A 22,673-nucleotide genomic window follows, 5' to 3' on the forward strand; every position below is an offset into this window, starting at 1 on the left:
ATATTTTACAGCCAATAAAACGCTTTTTCAATTGTTTACATCTATTTAACACCAATGCACACAATCTTTGAAGATGCAAAGTTGTTTGTTTTGCTTTCATGCTAACATGCTAACAGCTAAAATGCTGGTGTTAACATGCTAACAGCTAACATGCTGGCGTTGGCATGCTAACTGCTAACATGCTAATGCTAATATGCTAACATGCTAGTACTCACAGCTAACATATTAGTGCTAAACTGCTAAGCGCTAACATACTAGTGTTAACATGCCAACAGCTAACATGTTGGTCTAAACATGCTAACCACTAACATGCTAATGCTAACATGTTAACCACTAACATACTAATGATAGCATGCTAACAGCTAACATTCTAACATCTTACATGCTAGTGCTAACATGCTAACAGATAGCATGTTCATGCTAACAGTTGACATACTAGTGCTCACATGCTAACAGCTAACATGCTAACTGCTAACATGATAGTACTCTACTAGTGTTAACATGCCAACAGCTAACATGTTGGTCTAAACATGCTAACCACTAACATGCTAATGCTAACATGTTAACCACTAACATGCTAATGATAGCATGCTAACAGCTAACATTCTAACATCTTACATGCTAGTGCTAACAGATAGTCAACTGTTAGCATGAACATGCTATCTGTTAGCATGTTAGCACTAGCATGTAAGATGTTAGAATGTTAGCTGTTAGCATGCTATCATTAGTATGTTAGTGGTTAACATGTTAGCATTAGCATGTTAGTGGTTAGCATGTTTAGACCAACATGTTAGCTGTTGGCATGTTAACACTAGTATGTTAGCGCTTAGCAGTTTAGCACTAATATGTTAGCTGTGAGTACTAGCATGTTAGCATATTAGCATTAGCATGTTAGCAGTTAGCATGCCAACGCCAGCATGTTAGCTGTTAGCATGTTAACACCAGCATTTTAGCTGTTAGCATGTTAGCATGAAAGCATAAAGTCATTTTAAAAGCTTTGAAGGACAAAAGCAAAGTGATGTTTGCTTCACAGGTCTGCTTCTTCCTGGTCCTGCATGTCCTCCAAAGACTTGAGGTAATCACGGGCCAGGATCTTCTTCGGAAGAATATCTGCCAGGAAAAAAAACATTTTAAGCTGAAACGTGCAGCATGCTAACAATATAGAGGACAACAAATACACAAAGCGGAATAAAATGCATTAATCAACATAAAAAAGTTAAAGTAAAACTACAATGACAATCAGGACACGATACAAATGTTACACATACATAGTAGCAGTATAGTACCGTTTTTGATTCATTAGTACCGCGGTACTAATGTAGTACTAGTGCTAACCAGCTAACCGCTAACATGCTAATGTTAACATGCTAACTGCTAACAAGATAAATGCTAACATGCTAAAGGCTAAAATGCTAGAATGCTAACCGCTAACATGCTAACTGCTAACAAGCTAACCGCTAACATGCTGGTGTTAACATGCTAACTGCTAACATGCTGGTGGTAACATGCTAACTTCTAACATAACAGTACTCACATGCTAACAACTAAGATGCTAAAGCTAACATGCTAAACGCTAACATGCTAACTGCTAACATGCAAACCGCTAACATGCTAACTGCTAACATGCTGGTGGTAACATGCTATCCGCAAACATGCTAACCTCTAACATACTAGTGCTAACAACTAAGATGATGGTGTTAACATGCTAAACGCTAACATGCTAACTGCTAACATGCAAATCGCTAACATGCTAACCGCTAATATGCTGGTGGTAACATGCTAACCGCTAACATACTGGTGGTAATATGCTAACCTCTAACATATTAGTGCTAACATGCTAACAACTAAAATGTTACTGCTAACATGCTAACCGCTAACATGATATTGCTAACATGCTCACCGCTAACATGCTAGAGTTAAAATGCTAACCCCTAACATGCTAATGTTAAAATGCTAACCCCTAACATGCCAACAGCTACATGCTAATGCTAACGTTAAAATGCTAACCCCTAACATGCTAGTGTTAAAATGCTAACCCCTAACATGCTAGTGTTAAAATGGTAACCCTTAACATGCTAGTGTTAAAATGCTAACCCCTAACATGTTAACAGCTAACATGTTAATGCTAACATGCTAGTGTTAAAATGCCAACCCCCAACATGCTAGTGTTAAAATGCTAACCCCTAACATGCTAACAGCTAACATGCTAATGCTAACATTAAAATGCTAACCCCTAACATGCTAGTGTTAAAATGGTAACCCATAACATGCTAGTGTTAAAATGCTAACCCCTAACATGTTAACAGCTAACATGTTAATGCTAACATGCTAGTGTCAAAATGCCAACCCCCAACATGCTAGTGTTAAAATGCTAACCCCTAACATGCTAACAGCTAACATGCTAATGCTAACATTAAAATGCTAACCCCTAACATGCTAGTGTTAAAATGGTAACCCATAACATGCTAGTGTTAAAATGCTAACCCCTAACATGTTAACAGCTAACATGTCAATGCTAACATGCTAGTGTCAAAATGCCAACCCCCAACATGCTAGTGTTAAAATGCTAACCCTTAACATGCTAACAGCTAACATGCTAATGCTAACGTTAAAATGCTAACCCCTAACATGCTAGTGTTAAAATGGTAACTAATAACATGCTAGTGTTAAAATGCTAACCCCTAACATGTTAACAGCTAACATGTTAATGCTAACATGCTAGTGTCAAAATGCCAACCCCCAACATGCTAGTGTTAAAATGCTAACCCCTAACATGCTAACAGCTAACATGCTAATGCTAACGTTAAAATGCTAACCCCTAACATGCTAGTGTTAAAATGGTAACCCTTAACATGCTAGTGTTAAAATGCTAACCCCTAACATGTTAACAGCTAACATGTTAATGCTAACATGCTAGTGTTAAAATGTCAACCCCCAACATGCTAGTGTTAAAATGCTAACCCCTAACATGCTAACAGCTAACATGCTAATGCTAACGTTAAAATGCTAACCCCTAACATGCTAGTGTTCAAATGCTAACCCCTAACATGTTAACAGCTAACATGTTAATGCTAACATGCTAGTATTTAAGGCGGGTCTTTGCTACAGTAATAATAATAATAATAATAATAATAATAATAATAATGGATTAGATTTATATAGCGCTTTTCTAGACACTCAAAGTACGTGCTACATGTGGGCGCAAGCTATGCACGGGGGAAAAAAGTACAATTTCAAACAAAAGTGCAGAAAATGAATGAAAATGTCACCTGTGAGAAATTGTAGTGTTTCCGTCTCCTCTGCGGTGTTAGCGAGGTCGCTGTAAGTCAAGCTGTTGTTTTGCTGGTTCAACGAGCTCAGCGCCAAATGCTGCACAAACAGCTCCTGCGATGACGAGTTCCGGGTTTTTATTTTGAAAGCGCCCAACTTCCTCCCGCACGACCACAACAACGGCCAGCTTGCTTACCGTCGCCTTGGTGGTGAGGAAGAGCGCGTCCTGGTTAATGTTGGACACATCCGGCGAGCTCTTCATGATGAGCCTCACTCTAGAAACGGGGAGGGAAATGTTCTTCTTGCTCCCCGGCGTCCCATCGTCTTTGTGCTGGCTCCTTTTCGACATTTGCACCGCGCTGGCGAGCTTCGACACGGTTGTTTTCAAGCCGGACTGAAGCTTTCTTCTCCTGGCAAACATGCACATATTCGCTCATTGCGTTGGCTCAGCGCCCCCCTGCTGGAGTGGAGTGGAACTGCTCTCGCCGGAAACAACAAAGTGGTATTAATTATTAATAGAATTGTACAAGTTATGATTCATTAATAATAAGCATTGATATATTAATCATAACCAGGTTATGATTAATAATAAGCATTAGAATTATTAATACTAATCCAAGTTATGATTAATAATAAGCATTGATATGAATAATAACCCAAATTATGATTAATAATAATAATTTATATTATACATAATAACCCAAGTTATGATAAATAATAAGCATTTATATTATTCTTAATAACCCAAGTTATGATAAATAATATGCATAGATATTATAAATATTAACCCGAGATATAAATATAAACCTTGAGATTATAAATAATAAGCCTTGTTATTGTAAACAATAAGGCTTGTTATTAAATCAATAGGGGTATTTATTATAAACAATAAGGCTTGTTTTTATAAACAATAAAGTATGTTATTATAGACAAGAAGTTATTATGAACAATAAGGCTTGTTATTAGGAATAATACGGTAGTTATTTAACAACATTAAGGCTAGTTTTATAAACAAAAGTTTAGTTATTATAAACACAAAGGCAGCTTTTTTAAAACAAAAAGGTAGTTATTATAAACAATTGTTATTATAAACAAAAATGTAGTTATTATGAACAAAAAAGTAGTTATTATAAACAAAAAAGTAGTTACAAACAAAATGGTAGTTATAAACAAAAATGTAGTTATTATAAACAAAAAAGGTAGTTATTATAAACAAAAAAGTAGTTATTATAACAAAACGGTAGTTATTATAAACAAAAAAGTAGTTATTAGAAACAAAAAAGTAGTTATTAGAAACAAAAAAGTAGTTATTATAAACAAAACGGTAGTTATTATAAACAAAAAGGTAGTTATAAACAAAATGGCAGTTTTAAACAAAAAGGTAGTTAATATAAACAAAAAAGTAGTTATTATAAACAATAAGGTAGTTATAGACAAAAACGTAGTTAAAATGAACAATAAGGTAGTCGTATACAAAAAGGTAGTTTTTATAAACAAGGTAGTTATAATAAAAAGGTAGTTATAATAAACAAGGTAGTTATAAAAACAAGTAGTTATTATAAATAAGGTAGTTATTATAGACAAAAATGTTATTATAAATAAAAAATGTAGTTATTATAATCAACAAGGTAGTTTTTATAGACAAAAATGTATTTATTATAAACAAAAATGTAGTTATAAACAAGGTAGTTATAGACAAAAAGGTAGTTATAATAAAGAATAAGGTAGTTACAGACAAATAGCTAGTTGTTATAAACAAAAATGTAGTTATTATAAGCAATAAGGTAGTTATTATAAACAATAAGGTAGTTATTAGAAACAAACATGCAGTTATTAGAAACAATAAGGTAGTTATTGTAAACAAAAATGTAGTTATTATAATCAACAAGGTAGTTATTATTGACAAAAAATCTACTAATTATAAACAAACAGTAACAACATAAATACATGTATATACATGTTTTTTTTTAAACTGAATTACATCATTGTGTTGCATTGTGGATTCATTTAAGGCCTGTTATTGATACAATATTTTTCTGATACTGTATTTCATTTATTTTTTTATTTCAGGCAATGACATGAAAAAAAAGTAATAGTTGACAACACATAATAATATAAATTAATATAGTCCAAAAGGTAATGTAATGCATGATTGTCCAGTTTTGCCTGTAACGGAGTGGGAAGAAGATAACTTAATTCATTATTGTATTTAATGTTATTGATACAATATTTGTATTATAATATTTAATTGTATTGATACAATATTTCCATATAATGTATCTGTTATTCGTACAACATTTCTAATATAATATTTACTATTATTGACACAATTTCTGTAATATATTGTTAACTGTTATTGATAACATATTTTTATTATATTTACTTTTATTGATACAATATTTCCATATAATGTATCTGTTATTCGTACAACATTTCTAATATAATATTTACTATTATTGACACAATTTCTGTAATATATTGTTAACTGTTATTGATACCATATTTGTATTATAATATTTATTTTATTGATACAATATTTCCTTATAATGTATCTGTTATTCGTACAACATTTCTAATATAATATTTACTATTATTGACACAATTTCTGTAATATATTGTTAACTGTTATTGATACCATATTTTTATTATAATATTTACTTTTATTGATACAGTATTTCTAATATACTGTTGACTGTTATTGATACAATATTTATAATATATTTACTCACATTGATGCAATATTTCTAATATAATATATACAGTTATTTATGCCATATTTATAACATAACAATAACTGTTATTGATACAATATTTCTAATATGATATTTACTGTTATTGATACAATATTTGTAATATGATATTTACTGTTTTTGATACAATATTTGTAATATAATATTTACTGTTATTGATACAATATTCCTAATATAATATTTACTGTTATTGATACAATATTTCTAATAAATTGTTAACTTATCGATACAATATTTCTAATATAATATCCACTATTATTGATACAATATTTATAATATAATGTTTACTGTTAACGATACAATATTTATAATATAATGGTTACTGTTATCGATACAATATTTATAATATAATGTTTACTGTTATTGATACAATATTTGTAGTATAATATTAACTGTTTTTGATAATGATACTGATAATGATACAATATTTCTAATATAATGTTTACAATTATTGACGCAATATTTCTAATGCCGTGTTTACTGTTATTAATTATAGTGTTTAGGATTATTGATACAATATTTGAATGTAGTGTTAACTGTCATTGATGCAGTATTATTGATCCAGTGTTCACTGTTGTTACCGTTATTTAATTGTACAACGTGATACAGTAACAAGATAAATACACATAAATAAATATTTATGTTTTTAAATTCTAATTTAATTTAATTAAATTTGTTGCATTGTATTTTTTTTTTGTGTTCATAAATGAAAGTGCAGTGTGAATTGTAACATTGTGTTTGACAACTGTTTGTTGTTGTAATGCGATACTGTGCATTTGTTGTTGTAATGCGATACTGTGCATTTGTTGTTGTAATGCGATACTGTGCATTTGTTGTTGTAATGTGATATTGTGCATTTGTTGTTGTTATGGGATATTGTGCATTTGTTGTGGTTATGGGATATTGTACATTTGTTGTTGTCAGGAAAAATTCCCTTGTGGATCATTAAAGTTTGTCTAAGTCTATAGCGATAGAAGAAATTACATTTGGTATATTTATGAAAGATAGCAACCTAGAAATTATTATTAATATTGTTAAGTCGCAAGCTAAATTGTTCATACATACAAGTCAAATTCTGACCGTTGACCCCAAATTCATAAAATGAAAAAAATAAAATAGAATACTAGAAACCCTGAAATTATTGTCTTTATTGGAGACATTTCAATTGTTATCCGTGAGACATTTATTTTTATTTTTAATTATTTTAAACAATTTACAGCATAAACAAACGGCGGTGTAGCCATGATCGTAATACGCATGCGTATACTGCCCGCCATTTTAAGAGAGCAATCTACGGTACGCCGTCAGGGACACAAAACACTCCCACTTTGCCTTTGTGGTTTATCGATTATAGGTTATCAATAACCCTAATATAAATCATAATGCTGTCCAGAGAGGCACTTCTATGATTTTCTGCGACGATCTCTCGGTATTTATATCGATTCTACTTTAAAATCCAATCGGTTGCTTCCGCCTCCAATGCAGCAGGGGGCAGCAGAGCCTCGATGAGCGAAAACAGCAGAAGAAGAAAAGTGTTGTTATTTTAGCAATGGCGGCTAACCTTTAATGGCGTGAAGAAAGCCAGACTGAAGGACTTTTTTGTGTCCTAAAGATAATATTCATCATAATAATTATATTACTAACCTTCGCTGGCGTGAATAAAGCGAGACTTAAGGACTTGTTTGCGTCCTAAAGATAATATTCATCATAATAATTCTATTACTAAGCTTCGCTGGCGTGAAGAAAGCGAGACAAGAGAAGACTGATAAGATAATATTCATCATAATAATAATACTACTAATATTGTTCATCGTCATGCCGCTGGGTCTGAAGCCGAGCTGCTCGCAGTGCAAGAGCAACTCTTCGTCCATGTGGAAGAAAGGCAGCCAGGGCGACATCTTGTGCAACAACTGCGCGGTGAAGAGCAGCTTCGTGGCCGCAGGAACTTCCTTCACCTCCGCGGCCTCTGCTGGAGCCTCCAGTGGGTCCGCAGGCAGCCCCGCCATGAAGCAGGTGCCAGGATGATCATCTTATTATTCATATTATCTTATTATTATTGATATTGTCATCTTATTATTGATATTATGTTATTATTATTGATATTGTCATCTTATTGATTATTGATATTATCTTATTATTATTGATATTGTCATCTTATTGATTATTGATATTATCTTATTATTATTGATATTGTCATTGTATTATTGATTATTGATATTGTCATCTTATTATTGATTATTGATATTGTCATCCTATTATTGATATTGTCATCTTATTGATTATTGATATATTCTTATTATTGATATTGTCATCTTATTATTGATTATTGATATTGTCATCTTATTATTGATTATTGATATTGTCATCTTATTATTGATATTGTCATCTTATTATTGATTATTGATATTGTCATCTTATTATTGATATTGTCATCTTATTATTGATATTATCTTCTTATTATTGATATTGTCATCGTATTATTGATTATTGATATTGTCATCTTATTATTGATATTATCTTCTTATTATTGATATCATCTTATTATTGACATTATCCTCTTATTATTGATATTGTCATTTTATTATTGATTATTTCGTACAGCCCTTTGAGACACTTGTGATTTAGGGCTATATAAATAAACATTGATTGATTGATTGGTTATTATTATTATTGATTATTGATTTATTATTGATTTTATAATTGAGATATAATATTTACTGTTATTGATATGGTGATACAATATTTACAGTTATTGATATGATGATATAATATTTACAGTTATTGATATGGTGATACCATATTCCCTTTTATTGATATGGTGGTATAATATTTACAGTTATTGATATGATGACACAATGTTCCCTGTTATTGATATGATGATATAATATTTACAGTTATTGATATGATATAATATTTACAGTTATTGATTTGATGATACAATGTTCCCTGTTATTGATATGATGATATAATATTTACAGTTATTGATATGATTATATAATATTTACAGTTATTGATATGGTGATACAATATTCCCTTTTATTGATATGGTGGTATAATATTTACAGTTATTGATATGATGATATAATATTTATTGTTATTGATATGATGATATAATATTTACAGTTATTGATTTGATGATACAATGTTCCCTGTTATTGATATGGTGATATCATATTTACTGTTATTGATATGATGATATAATATTTACAGTTATTGATATGGTGATACAATATTCCCTTTTATTGATATGGTGGTATAATATTTAGAGATATTGATATGGTGATATAATATTTACAGTTATTGATATGATGATACAATGTACACTGTTATTGATATGGTGATATAATATTTACAGTTATTGATATGATGATACAATGTACACTGTTATTGATATGGTGATATAATATTTACAGTTATTGATTTGATGATACAATGTTCCCTGTTATTGATATGGTGATATCATATTTACTGTTATTGATTTGATGATACAATGTTCCCTGTTATTGATAAGGTGGTATAATATTTACAGTTATTGATATGGTGGTATAATATTTACAGTTATTGATATGATACAATATTCCCTGTTATTGATCTGTTGGTATAATATTTACAGTTATTGATATGATACAATATTCCCTGTTATTGATCTGTTGGTATAATATTTACAGTTATTGATATGATACAATATTCCCTGTTATTGATCTGTTGGTATAATATTCCCTGCTATGCTGTGATATTCCCGCAGTGCAAACAGGAGATCCACAGAAGGTCAGCTCGCCTGAGGAGCACCAAGTACAAAACTCCTGCGTCTGACAAGAAAGTTTCCACCAAAGGCAAAGGGAGAAGACACATTTTTAAATTGAAGAATGTAATTTTCATATTTTTATCTTCCTACTTTTTCACCTGCTTATTAATTATTACATTTTGTGTGTGCTTCTTTGCAGCCAATCAAAGCTCCAGAATCTGTAGCAACCATCATCACTGCAGAGTCTGTCTTCCATAAGGTAGCAATAACCCATTATCATTCATAATTAGCATGGATTTTAATCATAATAATACAAGTTATGGTTCATGATAAGCATTGATATTAATAATAATAACAAAAGTTAGGATTCATAATAAGCATTTATAATAATAATAATAACACAAGTTAGGATTCATAATGAGCATTGATATTAATAATAATAATAACAAGTTATGATTCATGATAAGCATTGATGTTGATAATAACACAAGTTAGGATTAATAGTAAGCATTGATATTAATAATAATAACACAAGTTAGGATTCATAATAAGCATTTATAATAATAATAATAACACAAGTTAGGATTCATAATAAGCATTGATATTAATAATAATAATAATAATAACACAAGTTAGGATTCATAATAAGCATTGATATTAATAATAATAACACAAGTTATGATTCATGATAAGCATTGATGTTGATAATAACACAAGTTAGGATTAATAATAAGCATTTATATTATTCTTAATAACCCAAGTTATGATAAATAATATGCATAGATATTATAAATATTAACCCGAGTTATGATAAATAATAAGCCTTGAGATTATAAATAATAAGCCTTGTTATTGTAAACAGTAAGGATTGTTATTAAATCAATAGGGGTATTTATTATAAACAATAAGGCTTGTTTTTATAAACAATAAAGTATGTTATTATAAACAAGAAGTTATTATGAACAATAAGGCTTGTTATTAGGAATAATACGGTAGTTATTTAACAACATTAAGGCTTGTTAGAAACATTAAGGCTAGTTTTATAAACAAAAGTTTAGTTATTATAAACACAAAGGTAGCTTTTTTAAAACAAAAAGGTAGTTATTATAAACAATTGTTATTATAAATAAAAATGTAGTTATTATGAACCAAAAAGTAGTTATAAACAAAAAAAGTAGTTATAAACAAAATGGTAGTTATTATAAACAAAAATGTAGTTATTATAAACAAAAAATGTAGTTATTAGAAACAAAAAAGTAGTTATTATAAACAAAACGGTAGTTATTATAAACAAAAATGTAGTTATTATAAACAAAAAAGTAGTTATTAGAAACAAAACGGTAGTTATTATAAACAAAAAAGTAGTTATTAGAAACAAAAAAGTAGTTATTAGAAACAAAACGGTAGTTATTATAAACAAAAAGGTAGTTATAAACAAAATGGCAGTTATAAACAAAAAGGTAGTTAATATAAACAAAAAAGTAGTTATTATAAACAATAACCTTATTGTTTATAATAACTACTTTTTTGTAGTAGTTATTATAAACAATAAGGTAGTTATAGACAAAAACGTAGTTAAAATGAACAATAAGGTAGTCGTATACAAAAAGGTATTTTTTATAAACAAGGTAGTTATAATAAACAAGGTAGTTATAAAAACAAGTAGTTATTATAAATAAGGTAGTTATTATAGACAAAAATGTTATTATAAATAAAAAATGTAGTTATTATAATCAACAAGGTAGTTTTTATAGACAAAAATGTACTTATAAACAAAAATGTAGTTATAAACAAGGTAGTTATAGACAAAAAGGTAGTTATAATAAAGAATAAGGTAGTTATAGACAAATAGCTAGTTGTTATAAACAAAAATGTAGTTATTATAAGCAATAATGTAGTTATTATAAGCAATAAGGTAGTTATTATAAACAATAAGGTAGTTATTAGAAACAAACATGCAGTTATTAGAAACAATAAGGTAGTTATTGTAAACAAAAATGTAGTTATTATAATCAACAAGGTAGTTATTATTGACAAAAATCTACTAATTATAAACAAAAATGTAGTTATTATAAACAAAAAGGTAGCTTTTATAAACAAAAAGGTAGTTATTCTAAACAAGCTAGTTATAGACAAAAAGGTAGTTATAATAAACAATAAGGTAGTTATAGACAAACAGCTAATTGTTATAAACAAAAAGGTAGTTATTATAAACAATAAGGTAGTTATAATAAACAATAAGGTAGTTATAGACAGAAAAGTAGTTTTTATAAACGAGGTAGTTATAAACAAAATGTATGTATAGAAACAATAAGGTAGTTATTATAAACAAACATTTAGTTATTATAAATAGGTAGTTGTTATAAACAAAAAGGTAGCTATTATAAACAAAAATTTAGTTATTATAAACAATAGGTAGTTATTATAAACAAAAAGGTAGTTATAATTAACCATAAGGTAGTTATTATGAACAAAAACATAGTTATAAACAAAAGGTAGTTATAGAAACAATAAGGTAGTTATTATAAACAATAAGGTAGTTATTATAAACAATAAGGTAGTTATAAACAAAAGGGTAGTTATAATGAACAAAAAGGTAGTTATTATAAACAATAGGTAGTTATGAACAAAATAGTAGTTATAATAAACAATACGGTAGTTATAGACAAAAAGGTAGTTATTATTAACAATAAGGTAGTTATAGACCGAATAGTCAGGCTGTGTTCTACCACATGTGTTGTGTTTGTGTGTCAGGGTGTGTTCTACCACGTGTGTTGTGTTTGTGTGTCAGGGTGTGTTCTACCACATGTGTTGTGTTTGTGTGTCAGGGTGTGTTCTACCAAATGTGTTGTGTGTCAGGGTGTGTTCAACCACATGTGTTTGTGTGTCAGGGTGTGTTCTACCACATGTGTTGTGTTTGTGTGTCAGGGTGTGTTCTACCACATGTGTTGTGTTTGTGTGTCAGGGTGTGTTCTACCACATGTTGTGTTTGTGTGTCAGGGTGTGTTCTACCACATGTGTTGTGTTTGTGTGTCAGGGTGTGTTCTACCACATGTGTTGTGTTTGTGTGTCAGGGTGTGTTCTACCACATGTTGTGTTTGTGTGTCAGGGTGTGTTCTACCACATGTGTTGTGTTTGTGTGTCAGGGTGTGTTCTACCACATGTGTTGTGTGTCAGGGTGTGTTCTACCACATGTTGTGTTTGTGTGTCAGGGTGTGTTCTACCACATGTGCTGTGTGTCAGGGTGTGTTGTACCACATGTGTTGTGTGTCAGGGTGTGTTCTACCACATGTGTTGTGTGTCAGGGTGTGTTCTACCACATGTGTTTGTGTGTCAGGGTGTGTTCTACCACATGTGTTGTGTTTGTGTGTCAGGGTGTGTTCTACCACATGTGTTGTGTTTGTGTGTCAGGGTGTGTTCTACCACATGTGTTGTGTGTCAGGGTGTGTTCTACCACATGTGTTGTGTGTCAGGGTGTGTTCTACCACATGTGTTGTGTGTCAGGGTGTGTTCTACCACATGTGTTGTGTGTCAGGGTGTGTTCTACCACATGTGTTGTGTGTCAGGGTGTGTTCTACCACATGTGTTGTGTGTCAGGGTGTGTTCTACCACATGTGTTGTGTTTGTGTCAGGGTGTGTTCTACCACGTGTGTTGTGTTTGTGTGTCAGGGTGTGTTCTACCACGTGTGTTGTGTTTGTGTGTCAGGGTGTGTTCTACTACATGTGTTGTGTTTGTGTGTCAGGGTGTGTTCTACCACATGTGTTGTGTTTGTGTGTCAGGGTGTGTTCTACCACATGTGTTGTGTTTGTGTGTCAGGGTGTGTTCTACCACATGTGTTGTGTTTGTGTGTCAGGGTGTGTTCTACCAGATCGGGGACGTGATCAAGGTGATTGACGAGGAGGACGGAAAGTCGTACTTTGCTCAGATCCGAGGTTTTGTCCAGGACCAGTACTGCCAGAAGAGTGCTGCTCTCACCTGGCTGCTGCCCACTCAGGCCAGTCCTCAAGACCACTTTGATGCTGGGACCTACATCCTGGGTGAGCACGTGTCATAAAAGGAGTACTAGTATGGATCCTACATCCTTGGTAGGCACATCTTCTCACAAAGTGTCATAAAAGGAGTACTAGTATGGAAGCATGTGTTGTCATAATGTGAGTACTAGTAGGGAAGGATGTGTTGTCATAAAGTGAATACTAGTATGGAAGCATGTGTTGTCATAAAGTGAATACTAGTATGGAAGCATGTGTTGTCATAAAGTGAATACTAGTAGGGAAGCATGTGTTGTCATAAAGTGAATACTAGTATGGAAGCATGTGTTGTCATAAAGTGAATACTAGTAGGGAAGGATGTGTTGTCATAAAGTGAATACTAGTATGGAAGCATGTGTTGTCATAAAGTGAATACTAGTATGGAAGCATGTGTTGTCATAAAGTGAATACTAGTATGGAAGCATGTGTTGTCATAAAGTGAATACTAGTAGGGAAGCATGTGTTGTCATAAAGTGAATACTAGTATGGAAGCATGTGTTGTCATAAAGTGAATACTAGTATGTGTTGTCATAAAGTGAATACTAGTATGGAAGCATGTGTTGTCATAAAGTGAATACTAGTATGGAAGCATGTGTTGTCATAAAGTGAATACTAGTATGGAAGCATGTGTTGTCATAAAGTGAATACTAGTAGGGAAGGATGTGTTGTCATAAAGTGAATACTAGTATGGAAGCATGTGTTGTCATAAAGTGAATACTAGTATGGAAGCATGTGTTGTCATAAAGTGAACACTAGTATGTGTTGTCATAAAGTGAATACTAGTATGGAAGCATGTGTTGTCATAAAGTGAATACTAGTATGTGTTGTCATAAAGTGAATACTAGTAGGGAAGGATGTGTTGTCATAAAGTGAATACTAGTATGTGTTGTCATAAAGTGAATACTAGTAGGGAAGGATGTGTTGTCATAAAGTGAATACTAGTATGGAAGCATGTGTTGTCATAAAGTGAATACTAGTAGGGAAGGATGTGTTGTCATAAAGTGAATACTAGTATGGAAGCATGTGTTGTCATAAAGTGAACACTAGTATGTGTTGTCATAAAGTGAATACTAGTATGGAAGCATGTGTTGACATAAAGTGAACACTAGTATGTGTTGTCATAAAGTGAATACTAGTATGGAAGCATGTGTTGTCATAAAGTGAATACTAGTAGGGAGGGATGTGTTGTCATAAAGTGAATACTAGTAGGGAAGGATGTGTTGTCATAAAGTGAATACTAGTATGGAAGCATGTGTTGTCATAAAGTGAATACTAGTAGGGAGGGATGTGTTGTCATAAAGTGAATACCAGTATGGAAGCATGTGTTGTCATAAAGTGAATACTAGTATGGAAGCATGTGTTGTCATAAAGTGAATACTAGTATGGAAGCATGTGTTGTCATAAAGTGAATACTAGTAGGGAGGGATGTGTTGTCATAAAGTGAATACTAGTATGGAAGGATGTGTTGTCATAAAGTGAATACTAGTAGGGAAGGATGTGTTGTCATAAAGTGAACACTAGTATGGAAGCATGTGTTGTCATAAAGTGAATACTAGTAGGGAAGGATGTGTTGTCATAAAGTGAATACTAGTATGGAAGCATGTGTTGTCATAAAGTGAATACTAGTATGGAAGCATGTGTTGTCATAAAGTGAATACTAGTATGGAAGCATGTGTTGTCATAAAGTGAATACTAGTAGGGAGGGATGTGTTGTCAAAGTGAATACTAGTATGGAAGCATGTGTTGTCATAAAGTGAATACTAGTAGGGAAGGATGTGTTGTCATAAAGTGAATACTAGTATGGAAGCATGTGTTGTCATAAAGTGAATACTAGTAGGGAAGGATGTGTTGTCATGAAGTGAATACTAGTATGGAAGCATGTGTTGTCATAAAGTGAATACTAGTAGGGAAGGATGTGTTGTCATAAAGTGAATACTAGTATGGAAGCATGTGTTGTCATAAAGTGAATACTAGTAGGGAAGGATGTGTTGTCATGAAGTGAATACTAGTATGGAAGCATGTGTTGTCATAAAGTGAATACTAGTAGGGAAGGATGTGTTGTCATGAAGTGAATACTAGTATGGAAGCATGTGTTGTCATAAAGTGAATACTAGTAGGGAAGGATGTGTTGTCATAAAGTGAATACTAGTATGGAAGCATGTGTTGTCATAAAGTGAATACTAGTAGGGAAGGATGTGTTGTCATGAAGTGAATACTAGTATGGAAGCATGTGTTGTCATAAAGTGAATACTAGTAGGGAAGGATGTGTTGTCATAAAGTGAATACTAGTAGGGAAGCATGTGTTGTCATAAAGTGAATACTAGTAGGGAAGGATGTGTTGTCATAAAGTGAATACTAGTATGGAAGCATGTGTTGTCATAAAGTGAATACTAGTAGGGAAGGATGTGTTGTCATGAAGTGAATGCTAGTATGGAAGCATGTGTTGTCATAAAGTGAATACTAGTAGGGAAGGATGTGTTGTCATGAAGTGAATACTAGTATGGAAGCATGTGTTGTCATAAAGTGAATACTAGTAGGGAAGCATGTGTTGTCATAAAGTGAATACTAGTAGGGAAGGATGTGTTGTCATAAAGTGAATACTAGTAGGGAAGCATGTGTTGTCATAAAGTGAATACTAGTAGGGAAGGATGTGTTGTCATAAAGTGAATACTAGTAGGGAAGGATGTCTTGTCATAAAGTGAATACTAGTATGTGTTGTCATAAAGTGAATACTAGTATGGAAGCATGTGTTGTCATAAAGTGAATACTAGTATGGAAGCATGTGTTGTCATAAAGTGAATACTAGTATGTGTTGTCATAAAGTGAACACTAGTATGTGTTGTCATAAAGTGAACACCAGTATGTGTTGTCATAAAGTGAATACTAGTATGTGTTGTCATAAAGTGAACACTAGTATGTGTTGTCATAAAGTGAACACTAGTATGTGTTGTCATAAAGTGAATACTAGTATGTGTTGTCATAAAGTGAACACTAGTATGTGTTGTCATAAAGTGAATACTAGTATGTGTTGTCATAAAGTGAACACTAGTATGTGTTGTCATAAAGTGAATACTAGTATGTGTTGTCATAAAGTGAACACTAGTATGTGTTGTCATAAAGTGAATACTAGTATGTGTTGTCATAAAGTGAACACTAGTATGTGTTGTCATAAAGTGAATACTAGTATGTGTTGTCATAAAGTGAACACTAGTATGTGTTGTCATAAAGTGAATACTAGTATGTGTTGTCATAAAGTGAACACTAGTATGTGTTGTCATAAAGTGAATACTAGTATGTGTTGTCATAAAGTGAACACTAGTATGTGTTGTCATAAAGTGAATACTAGTATGTGTTGTCATAAAGTGAACACTAGTATGTGTTGTCATAAAGTGAATACTAGTATGTGTTGTCATAAAGTGAACACTAGTATGTGTTGTCATAAAGTGAATACTAGTATGTGTTGTCATAAAGTGAACACTAGTATGTGTTGTCATAAAGTGAACACTAGTATGTGTTGTCATAAAGTGAATACTAGTATGTGTTGTCATAAAGTGAACACTAGTATGTGTTGTCATAAAGTGAATACTAGTATGTGTTGTCATAAAGTGAACACTAGTATGTGTTGTCATAAAGTGAATACTAGTATGTGTTGTCATAAAGTGAACACTAGTATGTGTTGTCATAAAGTGAATACTAGTATGTGTTGTCATAAAGTGAACACTAGTATGTGTTGTCATAAAGTGAATACTAGTATGTGTTGTCATAAAGTGAACACTAGTATGTGTTGTCATAAAGTGAATACTAGTATGTGTTGTCAGGTCCAGAAGAAGACCTGCCCAGGAAGATGGAGTACCTGGACTTCGTATGCCACGCCCCCTCAGAGTACTTCAGGTCCCGCAGCTCACCTTTCCCTACACTGGCCTGCAGGGCAGAGAGAGGCTACATCTGGACTCACATCACACCCTCACCTGGCAGCACACCTGTGCTGGCCCTCAAGGAGGCTGTGGGCGGGGCCAGTTAGCGGTAGCACCTGCTAGCTGACATGGACCTTTTGTACAGTCCTGTTCCTGGTCCTGGTCCTGGTCCTGGTCTCACCTTCATGGCTCCAGCCAGACCCAGCAGTCAAAGACCTGCAGATTTAAAGTGTTGTTGACAAATACATCATGTAAATGTTTTGTTTACTAGTAAACAATGTGTGTTGTTGACAAATACATCATCTAAATGTTTTGTTTACTAGTAAACAATGTGTGTTGTTGACAAATACATCATCTAAATGTTTTGTTTACTAGTAAACAATGTGTGTTGTTGACAAATACATCATGTCAATGTTTTGTTTACTAGTAAACAATGTGTGTTGTTGACAAATACATCATCTAAATGTTTTGTTTACTAGTAAACAATGTGTGTTGTTGACAAATACATCATGTCAATGTTTTGTTTACTAGTAAACAATGTGTGTTGTTGACAAATACATCATGTCAATGTTTTGTTTACTAGTAAACAATGTGTGTTGTTGACAAATACATCATGTAAATGTTTTGTTTACTAGTAAACAATGTGTGTTGTTGACAAATACATCATGTAAATGTTTTGTTTACTAGTAAACAATGTATGTTGTTGACAAATACATCATGTCAATGTTTTGTTTACTAGTAAACAATGTGTGTTGTTGACAAATACATCATGTCAATGTTTTGTTTACTAGTAAACAATGTGTGTTGTTGACAAATACATCATGTCAATGTTTTGTTTACTAGTAAACAATGTGTGTTGTTGACAAATACATCATGTCAATGTTTTGTTTACTAGTAAACAATGTGTGTTGTTGACAAATACATCATGTCAATGTTTTGTTTACTAGTAAACAATGTGTGTTGTTGACAAATACATCATGTCAATGTTTTGTTTACTAGTAAACAATGTGTGTTGTTGACAAATACATCATGTCAATGTTTTGTTTACTAGTAAACAATGTGTGTTGTTGACAAATACATCATGTCAATGTTTTGTTTACTAGTAAACAATGTGTGTTGTTGACAAATACATCATGTCAATGTTTTGTTTACTAGTAAACAATGTGTGTTGTTGACAAATACATCATGTCAATGTTTTGTTTACTAGTAAACAATGTGTGTTGTTGACAAATACATCATGTAAATGTTTTGTTTACTAGTAAACAATGTGTGTTGTTGACAAATACATCATGTAAATGTTTTGTTTACTAGTAAACAATGTGTGTTGTTGACAAATACATCATGTCAATGTTTTGTTTACTAGTAAACAATGTGTGTTGTTGACAAATACATCATGTCAATGTTTTGTTTACTAGTAAACAATGTGTGTTGTTGACAAATACATCATGTCAATGTTTTGTTTACTAGTAAACAATGTGTGTTGTTGACAAATACATCATGTCAATGTTTTGTTTACTAGTAAACAATGTGTGTTGTTGACAAATACATCATGTCAATGTTTTGTTTACTAGTAAACAATGTGTGTTGTTGACAAATACATCATGTCAATGTTTTGTTTACTAGTAAACAATGTGTGTTGTTGACAAATACATCATGTCAATGTTTTGTTTACTAGTAAACAATGTGTGTTGTTGACAAATACATCATGTCAATGTTTTGTTTACTAGTAAACAATGTGTGTTGTTGACAAATACATCATGTAAATGTTTTGTTTACTAGTAAACAATGTGTGTTTTGACAAATACATCATGTAAATGTTTTGTTTACTAGTAAACAATGTATGTTGTTGACAAATACATCATGTAAATGTTTTGTTTACTAGTAAACAATGTGTGTTTTTGACAAATACATCATGTAAATGTTTTGTTTACTAGTAAACAATGTGTGTTTTTGACAAATACATCATGTAAATGTTTTGTTTACTAGTAAACAATGTGTGTTTTTGACAAATACATCATCTAAGTGTTTTGTTTACTAGTAAACAATGTGTGTTGTTGACAAATACATCATGTAAATGTTTTGTTTACTAGTAAACAATGTGTGTTGTTGACAAATACATCATCTAAATTTTTTGTTTACTAGTAAACAATGTGTGTTGTTGACAAATACATCATGTAAATGTTTTGTTTACTAGTAAACAATGTGTGTTGTTGACAAATACATCATCTAAATGTTTTGTTTACTAGTAAACAATGTGTGTTGTTGACACATACATCATCTAAATGTTTTGTTTACTAGTAAACAATGTGTGTTGTTGACAAATACATCATGTCAATGTTTTGTTTACTAGTAAACAATGTGTGTTTTGACAAATACATCATGTAAATGTTTTGTTTACTAGTAAACAATGTATGTTGTTGACAAATACATCATGTAAATGTTTTGTTTACTAGTAAACAATGTGTGTTTTTGACAAATACATCATGTAAATGTTTTGTTTACTAGTAAACAATGTGTGTTTTTGACAAATACATCATGTAAATGTTTTGTTTACTAGTAAACAATGTGTGTTTTTGACAAATACATCATCTAAGTGTTTTGTTTACTAGTAAACAATGTGTGTTGTTGACAAATACATCATGTAAATGTTTTGTTTACAAGTAAACAAATGTGTACATTTGAAAAATAAATAATGTAAATATTTTGGTTACAAGTAAACATCTGTTTGAAAAATAATGTAAATTTTTGTTTACAAGTAAACACATATATGTTTGTAAAATAATGTAAATGTTTTGTTTACAAGTAAACAAATGTGTTTGGAAAATAAATCATGGGAATGTTTTGTTTACCAGGAAAAAAATCTGTTTGAAAAATAAATAGTGTAAATGTTTTGTTTACGAGTAAACAAATGTGTATGTTTCAATAATAAATGATGTAAATATTTTGGTTGCAAGTAAACAAATATATGTTTGAAAAATAATGTAAATGTTTTGTTTACTAGTAAACAAATCTCTGTTTAAAAAATTAATCATGTAAATGATTTGTTTACTAGTAAACAAATCTGTGTTTAAAAAATTAATCATGTAAATGATTTGTTTACTAGTAAACAAATCTGTGTTTGGAAAAATAAATCATGGTAAATATTTTGTTTACTAGTAAACACATTTGTGAAAAATGTAAATGTTTTGTTTACTAGTAAACAAATCTTTTTGAAAAATAAATCATGTAAATGTTTTGTTTACTAGTAAACAAATCTGTGTTTGGAAAAATAAATAGTGTAAATATTTTGTTTACTTGTAAACACATTTGTGAAAAATGTTTTGTTTACTAGTAAACAAATCTGAAAAATGTATCATGTAAATGTTTTGTTTACTAGTAAACAAATCTGTTTGAAAAACAAATCATGTAAACATTTTGTTTACTAGTAAATAAATCAGGTAAATGTTTTGTTTGCTGGTAAATAAATCAGTCAAATGTTTTGTTTACTAGTAAACAAATCTGTGTTTGAAAAATAAAACGAGTAAATGTTTTGTTCACTAGTAAAAAAACAGGAAAAAATAAATCATGTAAATGTTTTGTTTGCTAGTAAACAAACGTGTTTAAAAAATAATCCTGTACATGTTTTGTTTACTAGTAAATAAATCAGGTAAATGTTTTGTTTACTAGTAAACAAATCTGTGTTTAAAAAATTAATCATGTAAATGATTTGTTTACTAGTAAACAAATCTGTGTTTGAAAAATAAAACGAGTAAATGTTTTGTTTACTAGTAAACAAAACATTTACATGATTTATTTTTTCCAGATTTGTTTACTAGTAAACAAATCTGTGTTTAAAAAATTAATCATGTAAATGATTTGTTTACTAGTAAACAAATCTGTGTTTGAAAAATAAAACGAGTAAATGTTTTGTTTACTAGTAAACAAAACATTTACATGATTTATTTTTTCCAGATTTGTTTATTAGTAAACAAATCCGTGTTTAAAAAAATAATCATGTAAATTATTTGTTTACTAGTAAACAAATCTGTGTTTAAAAAATTAATCATGTAAATGATTTGTTTACTAGTAAACAAATCTGTTTTTGAAAAATAAAACCAGTAAATGTTTTGTTTACTAGTAAACAAAACATTTACATTATTTATTTTTTCCAGATTTGTTTACTAGTAAACAAATCTGTGTTTGAAAAATAAAACGAGTAAATGTTTTGTTTACTAGTAAACAAAACATTTGCATTATTTATTTTTTCCAGATTTGTTTACTAGTAAACAAATCTGTTTGAAAAATAAATAGTGTAAATGTTTTGTTTACTAGTAAATAAATCAGGTAAATGTCTTGTTTGCTAGTAAACAAATCTGTGTTTAAAAAATAATCATGTACATGTTTTGTTTACTAGTAAATAAATCAGGCAAATGTTTTGTTTACTAGTAAACAAATCTGTGTTTGAAAAATAAAACGAGTAAATGTTTTGTTCACTAGTAAAAAAAACAGGAAAAAATAAATCATGTAAATGTTTTGTTTGCTAGTAAACAAAAAAATTTAAAAAATAATCCTGTACATGTTTTGTTTACTAGTAAATAAATCAGGTAAATGTTTTGTTTACTAGTAAATAAATCAGGTAAATGTTTTGTTTACTAGTAAACAAATCTCTGTTTAAAAAATTAATCATGTAAATGATTTGTTTACTAGTAAACAAATCTGTGTTTGGAAAAAGAAATCATGGTAAATATTTTGTTTACTAGTAAACACATTTGTGAAAAATGTAAATGTTTCGTTTACTAGTAAACAAATCTGTTTGAAAAATAAATAATGTAAATATTTTGTTTACCAGTAAACAAATCTGTGTTTGGAAAAATAAATAGTGTAAATATTTTGTTTACTCGTAAACACATTTGTGAAAAATGTAAATGTTTTGTTTACTAGTAAACAAATCTCTTTGAAAAACAAATCATGTAAACGTTTTGTTTA

The 22,673-nt window shown here is 30.6% G+C and overlaps 2 protein-coding genes across 2 annotated transcripts; one reads left to right on the forward strand and one right to left on the reverse strand.

The window, feature by feature from the left end:
• Window positions 1–948: 948 nt before the first annotated feature.
• Window positions 949–3,712, reverse strand: LOC133649554 (chromatin accessibility complex protein 1-like). Its single transcript, XM_062046145.1, has 3 exons — window positions 3,467–3,712; window positions 3,270–3,384; window positions 949–1,110 (listed from the first exon to the last, which is right to left on the reverse strand). Exons 1-3 carry the CDS (start codon window positions 3,695–3,697, stop codon window positions 1,028–1,030), a joined length of 429 nt encoding a protein of 142 aa, XP_061902129.1. The 5' UTR covers window positions 3,698–3,712; the 3' UTR covers window positions 949–1,027.
• A 3,821-nt stretch (window positions 3,713–7,533) lies between these two features.
• On the forward strand, window positions 7,534–18,178 carry LOC133649555 (GATA zinc finger domain-containing protein 1-like). The gene is made up of 5 exons (XM_062046146.1): window positions 7,534–8,033; window positions 9,766–9,888; window positions 9,965–10,024; window positions 13,620–13,803; window positions 17,613–18,178. The coding sequence occupies exons 1-5, from the start codon at window positions 7,836–7,838 to the stop codon at window positions 17,813–17,815; spliced, it is 768 nt and encodes a 255-aa protein (XP_061902130.1). The 5' UTR covers window positions 7,534–7,835; the 3' UTR covers window positions 17,816–18,178.
• Window positions 18,179–22,673: the final 4,495 nt, after the last annotated feature.

Source organism: Entelurus aequoreus, linkage group LG05 (genome assembly GCF_033978785.1).
Source record: "Entelurus aequoreus isolate RoL-2023_Sb linkage group LG05, RoL_Eaeq_v1.1, whole genome shotgun sequence".
NCBI lineage: Eukaryota > Metazoa > Chordata > Actinopteri > Syngnathiformes > Syngnathidae > Entelurus > Entelurus aequoreus.